The sequence below is a fragment of the Strongylocentrotus purpuratus genome, unplaced genomic scaffold (assembly GCF_000002235.5).
Source record: "Strongylocentrotus purpuratus isolate Spur 01 unplaced genomic scaffold, Spur_5.0 spur5_scaffold_20, whole genome shotgun sequence".
Lineage (NCBI taxonomy): Eukaryota > Metazoa > Echinodermata > Echinoidea > Camarodonta > Strongylocentrotidae > Strongylocentrotus > Strongylocentrotus purpuratus.
The window spans coordinates 37797838-37809397 of record NW_022145606.1 but is presented as its reverse complement, the minus strand read 5'-3'; the positions used below and the strand labels follow the sequence as shown (position 1 = coordinate 37809397).

The 11560-nt window shown below is 37.9% G+C and overlaps 1 protein-coding gene across 1 annotated transcript; it reads left to right on the top strand.

The window, feature by feature from the left end:
* Positions 1-580: 580 nt before the first annotated feature.
* On the top strand, positions 581-11289 carry LOC105436739 (GATA zinc finger domain-containing protein 14-like). The gene is made up of 8 exons (XM_030993918.1): positions 581-997; positions 3649-5212; positions 5999-7119; positions 7424-7578; positions 8356-8624; positions 9405-9496; positions 10883-10915; positions 11275-11289. Exons 2-8 carry the CDS (start codon positions 3697-3699, stop codon positions 11287-11289), a joined length of 3201 nt encoding a protein of 1066 aa, XP_030849778.1. The 5' UTR covers positions 581-997; positions 3649-3696.
* Positions 11290-11560: the final 271 nt, after the last annotated feature.

Sequence of the window (11560 nt, the reverse complement as noted above, 5' to 3'; positions counted from 1 at the left end):
TGTCTGCTCTTCTAATTTTTCTGCTTTCTTTAAGGGCAAGGAGTATAATGATCTAACAACCTGCAATGGTCAATCCGCCCCCTCAGATCTCGATCATTTGGCACATCGTTTTTTTTTTAACCTGGGTGCCGCAATACATCCTTAGTGGTTCCGCTCTCTAGCAATGACTAGTGACAGAGTAATGCAATATGAATCTTCTGTGATGAATTAGGGATTGGGGTGATTAATTTTTAAAGGATTCTTAGGGATGCCCTGACAAAAATAGTTGAAAAACACTGATCTAACATCCCTCTGGTTATTGCTTAAGCCCACGCTTCGCCACTGCTCACCCACCCACTTAATCTCCCCCTCTCTCTCTCCCCTCTCTCCCCCCTCTCTCTCTGTGGATTTAGATTGAAATCATATTCTTTTTCAAAACTAAAATACAACTGAAAGACCCCAGGGGGGACAATGAAACCCGTCACAAATACAAATCAATATGATATTATCAAACAATGCGTGTGTTCATGCGAGGCATTGTGCTTTCATATTCATAACTCGATCGCGTCCACTGGAGTTCATGACACTGTGTGTTATTACTTCCTCGTACGTATGCTTTACATGTCGGCCTGTTTGGATCGGGGAGTCGACATTTCAGAACTATCCTACTCTCTAAACTCGAGCAAGTTTTATCGGATTCGGCAAACGAAGTAATTTCAATGCAATCAGAGCCGGACAGTTGAGATTTCGGCTGGAATCATTATTCAAAAGATTCAAATTTCGCCGTTATCGCAGTTTATACAAAGTTGAGCTGTATACACCGCTGTACTTAATTTCCGATTTTACCACACGGACTGCTCGTAAGGACTATATCGTTAGACTTGTTCATCAGCAGTTTATAGTTCATTATTCCTCAATTAATTTTTTGTCGAAATAACTTGATGTGCCCAGAACTAAAGGTAGTGAATGACGTCATTGATCCGCACTGAAAGGCCTACTGCTTGACTATACACATAACGTAAGTAGTTCATACCGTTTCATTTTTTTTTTAAAGCAATCCATTGTATTCATCATCTGTCATCATATAAATTCCTGTATGGCTTCTTTTGCTTTTTCTAAAGGTGTAACCCATGTCAAATTTCACACACTAGTTATTAAAAGCTATGTACGTTTTCTGTATTCAAAGGTTACCAAGTGCCCCCTTCATTCTTATTGTTTACTTTGCCTGGCCTTGTTATCTCTTGAACTTTGGTTCAGGCGACGACCCTTCCATATCGATATGTATGGGTTGTACCTGACTGCAGTTTTGCTCTTTATACATGTGAAGCAAATGAAAGCATGTAAGGTTGTAAACATGCTTACGGTATAGCTTCTGTTTGAGGCTATACACAACTTGTGTATATTGTGTTATATACATTATTTCAATAACATCTGCTATCTTCATGTGGCGATAATAGTGCAATAAATTCAATTTAGATTAGCCATTTAGACTAGCTAATTGTGCATGCTGAAATATAATATGATAATAGTGTAATAAAGAAAGATTACCATGGAGTCTATTCCATTTCAGGAACATTATTGTCGGTTTGCAGTGATTTAACATTTGCTCTGCAAGGTAAAAATTGCTCCGTGATATATTGTACTAACGTTGTGGGGTTAGGCTAAGGTTGCACTATTATTTAGATTAGATTTAGGGTAAGATAAAGTAAGCTTATGAATCATAAAGGATACAAGCTCAATTTGTATATTTTTGAGAATATATACTTCCACATAATTGTGGGCATCTACAAGAGTCTGAGGTCATTGGCCTCGGTGACGAAATGCTGTCATTGATAACAGAACTGGTTTATGCTTGAAAATTGAAATCAATTGGAAGAGATAATTCATAATTCATTCGTGCAACCTGATATAAATGACAGCAAACGTTAGGCTATATATATATATCATCCATAAGTTCACTTGATTATATCCATTGATATACATGTAGCAAGACAGCAAGAATCATTTGTTAAGGTTGACCGTTGAATAGGAAATTGAGTAAATGCCATTAAAAATATATAAAGGTGAGTTTTGGTATTAAATGCGATTGCATTGTGAAAGAAAAGGTGTGGAATGGATCAGAAAAAATTGATCATGTAGCATGTAAGTATCGGGGTGCACTGCAAGGTTCCGGAGTCATCAACATCTTAATAAATGTTGCCCAGTCTTGGTTAAGTAACAACCACTGTACACAGAAAGATGTATATGGGACTTCACAAATGGTGTCGGGGCTAATACTACCTGATGTTCTTATCTTTCTATGCTCATTACTCAGCCAGTAACATTTTCTTCCAAAATTGTTCGGCACATGACATTTATTTGTAATCTTGAACATTCAGTGTAAGTTTCGTTTGATTCTGTGAGAATTCATTTTTTTTTATACCGGAACTCAAGTTTATCTTAACAAAAGATTGCATCAAATTGTTTACATGCATGCCCACCTTGTGAGATGCTTTCTTATAGTAGAATTGGTTTTAATTGGTAACTCGTCCGTTTAATCTAGTACCAATTTTAGGGGCCATTTAGGGGTGTCTTACGGGTCCTAAGCAGCAGAAAATTTGTCTGTTACGATGGTTTCTGTAGTTGCCTGTCCCTTTTCAAGTTATTAACCTAGACACAATGCTTTATGAAGGTGATAACCAAAGAGTAGCTAATCTGTCTGACAAGTCATCATTGTGCATGAATTTCAATTTTAGTTTCTTTAGAATTTGGCATATATGGATAATAATAATAATAATAATAAAAACGTTACTTATAAAGCGCTTACCACCGAAGTCTCTAATCGCTATACACACAAAATAGACTGATATACAATTACATCTTATACAAAACTAAACATGAAAATAAACCTACAAATTACAATACCTATGGAGTACACATCAAAGTGAACAGAGTTAATTAATCATCGAACGCAATTTTGAATAAATGTGTCTTGAGACTAGTTTTGAATAGGTTAACGGTTTGACAGTTTTTTACATTTAAAGGTAATCTGTTCCAAAGTTCAGCAGAAGCTTTGCGAAAGGAGCGATTACCATAAGAGAGAGTTGACACGGAAGTACATACGAGGTTTAATTGTGAAGATGACCGTAAATTGCGTGAGGGTTTGTATTCCTCAATTAATTCTTGCAGATAAATTGGATGACCAGGAGGGAACGATAGACCCAATGTCATTCACATTTATAAACCACACTCTCTTTAATATGTCAAAGAAGAGTGTTCTGCTTAATAATTCTAGAGCTTAACAGTTAATTTAGCAATTCTGCATATTTTACCCTGCATCTTATTCCATTTTACTGCCCACTCTATGGAAGCAACACCATAACAAATAAAACAAAAAATGATATCATTCTAAAAAAGAATGAACACACTTTATAATGTTGAAAATCAGAGTTTACAAACATTTTAAAGGTGTAATTAATATAGAGAGAAAGAGACAGAGAGAAGAGAATTCAACTGTTATCATGAATGTGTTTGACAAAGCTTGATCGCAGTTTACACAATAACAGGTAAGAGTATAGGCCTAATAATATATTGAATGTTTACTTTTCATTCCAATTATTGTTTTCTTCTTCATTTTACAAAAAAATGATATGTTTAACATGTACATTTTGTCTCCTTTCTTGTCATTAGGTTACGAACACCAGTTTCCCAGAAGGTTGATTCCTAGACGAATCCAAGATGCCTGTTTCCATTGGAGAATGGCGGGTGCGGATAGGGAGATTCATACATAGGGGCAGGGAATACGACATAAGAGAGCGAAAAGAAAAGTTATTGAAGGAGAGAATCCGACTACTCAAGTTATTGGAAAAGAGGCTCCTTGAAAAGAAGGAAAAATCAGAAGGTGAATGCGAGTCCAAGCAAAACGACTCGAGCGCTAAAGTGGAAAACGCCCCAAATGAATCTAGCATCATTAATAAGGACATGCCGACTGATTCTCACAAAGAAGACAGCTGCAGTGGAAGTGAATGTACAATTGAAGAGAACACAACTCAAACGGAATCTACCACAAATCATAAGAGCAATGGAACTGTCTCTACATTCCCTTTTTTCTTCACTTTGTTGCTACCGTTGTTCACTTTGTTGTTATCCTTGCTCTTCTTCTTCGTCTTTGATTTTTCAAATTCGCTAGAGAGTTGTAAGCCTTTTCTGAACTGGGGTCTTCAATCTACCTGGAGGATTACATGTCTCATAATAATAATCGTGTGCAGCAGTTTTGCCTACATTGTTTTTTCATACGTAATAAAAGGCAATGATGACTTGCAGGATAGTCTGGTGGTAATAAAGGATGAGATTGCAAAAGCTGAATCTACCATCAAAGTGAAAAACACTTCAACTAAAACTACTGTCAAATCAAATAACTCTCCAACTGAATCGAACAGTAATGAAAACAACACCGGAAGTGAAACAACCATCAAAGAAAACACTAAATGTACCAAAGAATGCAACAAAACTCCAATGAATGATACCATCAAAGAGAGAAACACTCCTTCTATCATCAGAGATGAACCATCAGAGAAAAAAACATCAAAGACAACAACATCAAATAGAAAAACCATCAAAGAAGAAAATACTACAACTAAATTTACCATCAGAGAGAAGAGCGCGCTACCTGAATCTAAAATCAGAGGCAGAGTTGCCCCAAAAGAAAGTCATATCTACACTCTCTCTACCATGACAGACAAACCGCCAAAGAGAAAAACACCCAAGAGAAAAACATTAACATCAAAGAGAAAAATGTCTAAGAAAAAAACCGCCAAAGAGAAAAAGAGAGCAACTAAAACTACCAGCAAAGCAAACAACTCTCCAACTGAATCGAATATTAAAGAGGACAACATGCTAAGTGAATCTACTAGCAAAGAGAAAATTACTCAAACTAAATCTACCTTAAAAAAGGATAACACTATCATTACTGAATCAATAATCAAAGAAAACAACTCTCCAAATGAATCTAACATGAAGGACAACACCATTACAACTGGATCTACCATCAAAGAAAAAAGTGCTTCGACTGAGTTTTTCATCAAATACAAAAGCACTTCAACTAAAACTACCATAAGAAACAACTCCTCAAATGAATCTACCATCAAAGAGAACAACTCTCCAACTGAATCTACCATCAAAGAGAACAACACTCCCTCTGAATCTATCATCAAGGAGAACAACACTCCCTCTGAATCTACCATCAAAGAGAACAACACTCCAACTGAATCTACCATCAAAGAGAACTACACTCCAACTGAATCTACCATCAAAGTAAACAACACTCGAACTGAATCTACCATCAAAGTGAACAACACTCCAACTGAATCTACCATCAAAGTAAACAACATTCCAACTGAATCTACCATCAAAGAGAACAACACTCCAACTGAATCTACCATCAATGAGAACAGCACTCCAACTGAATCTACCATCAAAGAGAACAACACTCCAACTGAATCTCCCATCAAAGAGAACAACACTCCAGCTAAATCTACCATCAAAGAGAACAACACTCCAACTGAATCTACCATCAAAGAGAACAACACTTCAACTGAATCTACCATCAAAGAGAACAACACTTCCTCTGGATCTACCATCAAAGAGAACAACACTCCCTCTGAATCTAACATCAAACAGAACAACACTCCAACTGAATCTCCCATCAAAGAGAACAACACTCCAGCTAAATCTACCATCAAAGAGAACAACACTCCAACTGAATCTACCATCCAACAGAACAACACTTCAACTGAATCTACCATCAAAGAGAACAACACTTCAACTGAATCTACCATCAAAGAGAACAACACTCCCTCTGAATCTAACATCAAAGAGAACAACACTCCAACTGAATCTACCATCAAAGAGAACAACACTCCAACTGAATCTACCATCAAAAAGAACAACACATCCTCTGAATCTACCATCAAAGAGAACAACACTCCCTGTGAATCTAATTTTAAAGAAAACAACACTTCAACTGAATCTACCATCAAAGAGAACAACACTCCAACTGAATCTACTATCAAAGAGAACAACACTCCAACTGAATCTACCCTCAAAGACAACAACACTCCAACTGAATCTACCATCAAAGAGAACAACACTCCCTCTGAATCTAACATCAAACAGAACAACACTCCCTCTGAATCTACCATCAAAGAGAACAACACTCCAACTGAATCTACCACCAAAGAGAACAACACTCCCTCTGAATCTAACATCAAACTGAACAACACTACAACTAAATCTACCATCGAAGAGAACAACACTCCAACTGAATCTACTATCAAAGAGAACAACACTCTAACTGAATCTACCATCAAAGATAACAACACTCCAACTGAATCTACCATCAAAGAGAACAACACTCCCTCTGAATTTAATTTCAAAGAAAACAACACTTCAACTGAATCTACCATCAAAGAGAACAACCCTCCATCTGAATCTACTATCAAAGAGAACAACACTCGAACTGAATCTACCCTCAAAGAGAACAACACTCCAACTCAATCTACCATCAAAGAGAACAACACTTCCTCTGAATCTAACATCAAACAGAACAACACTCCAACTGAATCTACCATCAAACAGAACAACACTCCAACTGAATCTACCATCGAAGAGAACAACTCTCTAACTGACTCTACCATTAAAAACAACGACCGTTCAAGTGAATCTACAATCAAAGACTACAATTCTACAATTCAATCTATCAACGAAAAGAACAACACTACAGCTGAATCCTCCAACAAAGGCAGTAACTCTACAAAAGAAAGTACCATCAAAGACAGCAACACTCCAACTGAATCTACACACGAAGAGAACGACACTTCAACAGAATCTACTCTCAAAGGAACCAGCTCTACAACTTCTATCAAAGACAACGGCTCTCCAACTGAATCTACCAACGAAAGCAACAACCATTCAAGTGAATCTCCCATCAAAGGCAACAACTCTAGAAGTGAATCTACCCCAAAAGACAGCAACACTACAAGTATATATGCTATTAAAGAGAAAAACACTCCTTCTAGAACTCCCACTGGAGAGAGAGACAATCAACCCATGAAAGTGAACAGCGTGCAGGCAGAATATACCTTAGGATCCGGAACCCAAAAGGTGTGTATGTATTTTAACTAGGTTATATTCTTCCACTCCGGTTTCACTCAACAGCTTTGAAATACATGTAGAAACAATTAAAGATTAAGCAACATCATCCACATTACCTAATGCCATGACATATGCAGACAAATTTATGAATATATGTAGAAATGTTTACAACTCTCAGCTTCAACATGTTATATTTCAGTACTGAAAACTGTATCAGCTCAAATTATGTATTCATATTTGTTTGTTCTATAACGATTGATGTATGTGCAAATATCATTTTAGATTCATTCAGCCTTTCCACAAAATTCCATAGGTACCCTCAGACGGAAAACACAGTATTTCGAGTCAGATTCCAAGCAGCCTGAAAGGAAACACTGATGATCCTGTCATGCAAGAGAGCACCTGCCTCCCTGAAATGATCCTGGTCAAGGCTGGAGATGTAGAACAAAATCCAGGTCCATTCGACAGGTAAACATCTTGCTCTTTTTTTTGTTTGGGGGGGGGGGGGGAGGGGCAGTACTCAAGACTTCTTATATTACCTTTTATCTTGGTGATGAAACACAACCCAAGAAGGTTTATGTTAACCACAAACGTCCATCCACTGCTGAAAACTAGTTTGTTTACATCTCATCGTGTGAAAAGTGATTCTTTACATTCTACTAGATGCAATTACAAAAAAAGTCAAACAAATGTTCATCGATGGGAAAGGAAAGGAAAGAGAGGTATCTCTCAATGCCTTCAGAAAATGTGTCAAGGTAAAGCGCAATTGAGCATGTAGATGGAAACTGCTCTAGATAAATACAATGTTATTATTATCATTATTATTATTGCCCTTAGAATACATCCGACAGCACTATTATTCCGTCTATCGACCATGCCAAATTGCCGTATAAATTTGAAAAATATGTTCAGAATTGATCACTCAAAGGGAGAAAATATCGGCACCAGAAGACCCAAATGGATCCTACTTTGACTTGTAAACAAGATCGTTCTAGGTTTCAGAGATCTTTCCCAATTCAATATGAAAGTAACTATTGATAGCACAGTTAAACCATTCACTTAAACACTAGTTAGGCCACTCACCACTCTCTGGTGAATATAACGCTTTTATATACTGCTTCATGTTCATTCTTCCATGTGTTTATTTTTCAAGAGTAATTATCGTTTCAGGTTTCTTGTTTAAACAGATCAGCAGACATACAAGAAACAACTTAGGTTATCTTCCCAAATTTCCTATTTACTCAGGTCAGCAAATATTCAAGAACAAGAACTGGTAAACCTGGCGTACGATGTACCTTCATCAAAATACGCAGAGTTGTGCATTGCACTTGGTGTATCCTACAATCAGAGCCAAACCATTCTTGACAGGCATCTCTTTGATTTAACGAGATCACTGAATGCGGTATTCTTTCAGTGGAGGGAAAGACAGAGGGATGGCACAGATTGTCGTCAAGTTATTGCTGCAGCGCTTCGTGGTGTTGACCTGGACGCACACGGTGAAAAAATGTCCAGAGGTAAAGTTATTGTTTATTTGAAATGCACTTTAAAGACTCTTTCTTGATATTTAATGTTATTCTATGCCATTTAGATACCTTGGCATTGTTCTTCAATCCATGTCACCTATGCTTTTCTCATGCCTTTTTTTAACTTCTCTGTATAATTTTACACCTTCAACCGTATTCTCCTTTTGCTTCAGTTCTCTGCGTTTTTCGCATAGCTTTAGTATGTGATCTGTGACCCGGGGCTTGTTTGTTGGTCGCCAAGGATGTCGTTGGCTGTTTCTGTCACGGCAGTGTTAAATCTGTTTATCAGAGTGTCTATTTTGGTGTCCTGATTACCAAGGACGAGGAGTGGAGCAAACTTTCCTCCTATCGTTGCTCGAAACATTTCTGCGATGTTGGGGTCCTTGAGTTTTTCAAGACTAAACCTGATCCTTTTGTTGCCCTGGCTTTTCATCCTTTGGAGGCGTAGTCTGAAAGTCATCATCTTAAGCTCATGGTAACATCCGACGTCGGCTCCTGGAAAGCTCCTGGTCTTTGCGATGTTCGCACTTGACTGGAAGCGTCATTTGACCATGATGTAGTCAATCTGATTGTGATATTGTCCTCCTGGGTTGTGCCATGTCCAGCGTCTAGATGGTTTTTTGTGGGCCAAATGTGTTCACCACCTTCAGGTAAATATACTTGGCGAATTCTAAGAGCCTCAAGCCTCTTTCGTTGGTCTCAGGGTTGCAATATTGGCCACATGTCCCCTTCCAGTTCTTGCTTGTGTCCTCTCCTATCTTCGCAATTCAGTCGCCCTGCACTACAATGATGTCTTTCTTTGGCATCTGGTCTATGACTTTTTGCAGATGATCATAGAAGTCTTCAATGACATCGTCAACATAGTCAGTAGGTGGGGCTTAAGCTTGGATGATGATGATGTTAAAAGGTGATGCCTTCAGACGAATGGTAATGAGTCGGCTAGATATTGGTCGGCAGCATCAATTTCGACTGTGATGTTGCTCCTGTTCTACTTTCATATTCACATTTATATTCATTCCTGAATTTATTCATGATGTGATTCAGAATTGTATTTGGATTTGTGCTGAAAGCCGGAGGACCGTACCTGCTCATAGACTTTTTCTTTATAGAGTCTTGATGCCCTTCTGGCTTTCAGCACACGACAACATGTTTTTGTCTTATGTTTTATATATTACATGTTACACCAATGGAAAACAAATTTCTGTATTATATTATGGACAATTAAATCTTGAATCTTGAATCTTGATCCATATGATGGCATTCACAGTGTCTTTGCAAATGAGGAATCCAACTCCATGCTCACGTCTGACTTCACTGCCACTGAAGTAGAGTTTGTGGCCTCTGGAGTAGACGTTTCTCCGAAGTTATTCCAATGTACTTCACATAGTCCAAGGATATTCCATCGGTATCTCTCCATTTCGTGCGTTAGTTCTTCAACTTTTCCTGCTGCTCTCAGTGACCTCACATTCCAGGTGCCAATGGTGATATTGTTTCCTGGCACGTAATGATTTTGGTCCATCATTAACATATTTTTCGCCTCCGTTCTGATGGCCAGCAACGGAAGGTGCGGTCCTTGTTCCGGGCGACGACCGAGCCGGTATAGATTGAGTTGTGGTTGTCATCTTCATGTAGTGTGTCTTGGGCAGTGTCGCATGGCGGAGCCCATCCCTCCCCTGTCAGACCACAGCCGATGTCCTCCAATTTAGGTGGTTTGTCTTGATCTTCAACACGTAGCCGTTGAGTTCGTGAGGGAACTTTATCCGCCCCGGCCGGTAATTCGTGAAGGTCATTCGCCCAGTGATGCCGTGTTAACATCACCCCCTCATGTGGTTTAGCACGCCTGCTGAGGCGAGGTCCCGGGATGTGGCGCTTGGAGCCAGCACGTGAGAGATTTAGGAAATGGATAAGGACCAGTGATACCTGTCTATCCTACCAGGTAGAGTGCAGTAGCCACACGTCAAAGGTGTTACCCCTATCTGGAGCCCCAGGCATACTATATAAGCTGACAAATGCAATCATTATACACTGCAGTGTCTTTCTATACAAATCCTCAGGAAAATTGGAAAATACATTCTTTAACTTTCATATTTATCGCAATATATCGTATTTTTCCATGAATCATATGATTCACCTATTGCTGCTTTATAGAAAGATCAAGAACACATTTTCAGGCCATTGTTCGAAACTTACATGTAGGTTTTGTCGCTTTATAATCAAAATCACACGATTGTACCAATTTTCTCCAACAGGTGGCTATCTCCCGCAAGAAGCAGCTTCAACTGGTAAGCAAGTATTATTTTGTTAAGTCATTGAAAATGTCACTTTTGATATGTAATAACTCAAACGTGTTGGGTTACATTAATTTTCATATGTTGACATTATCTTGGTAATTATAGTTTGCTCCACTATAATACGTCTCAGATCAGGGATCATTAATGACATGATTAATTTTCTTCGGTTTTTCAGAAGTAGGCTGAGACCTGTACCGGTGTAGCATATTTATCTAATCGGTGAATATACAGGGGTCTATTTATGTAATCACATGTCAGGTGAAATACCGACAAAGGAGAGTTCAATCGGAAAATTTGCATTTCAAAATTCCTTAGTTGATATCTTCATTTGATTTTTGTCCTTCCACTAGAACACTACATACTAAAACTATCATGAAATTGTGATTAGACTATTATAAATCAAAACTACATCAGAAAACAAAATCGTAGTTTTGCACTATGGAAATTTGAATGATTTTTATAGAAATTTTAGAGCACATTCATCCATTATAAAGAGTGTGAAATATTGTTTCTTCACACTTTATATTTCCTAATTCAAAGAAATGACCATATGTTGATCCTTGGGTAAATTTTAAGATTGGAGTTTTTAAATATTTCTTTTGATCTGTACATCACTGAAACAAAATAAAATTGAAC

Bases quoted from the DNA above. Each gene is read 5' to 3' on its own strand.
- LOC105436739 (XM_030993918.1), top strand. From the start codon at position 3,697: ATGCCTGTTTCCATTGGAGAATGGCGGGTGCGGATAGGGAGATTCATA. The intron at 5,213-5,998 runs ACACTCCAACTG...CTACCATCAAAG, and splicing joins ATCTACCATCAAAGAGAACA to AGAACAACACTCCAACTGAA. The intron at 7,579-8,355 runs GTAAACATCTTG...CTATTTACTCAG, and splicing joins AATCCAGGTCCATTCGACAG to GTCAGCAAATATTCAAGAAC.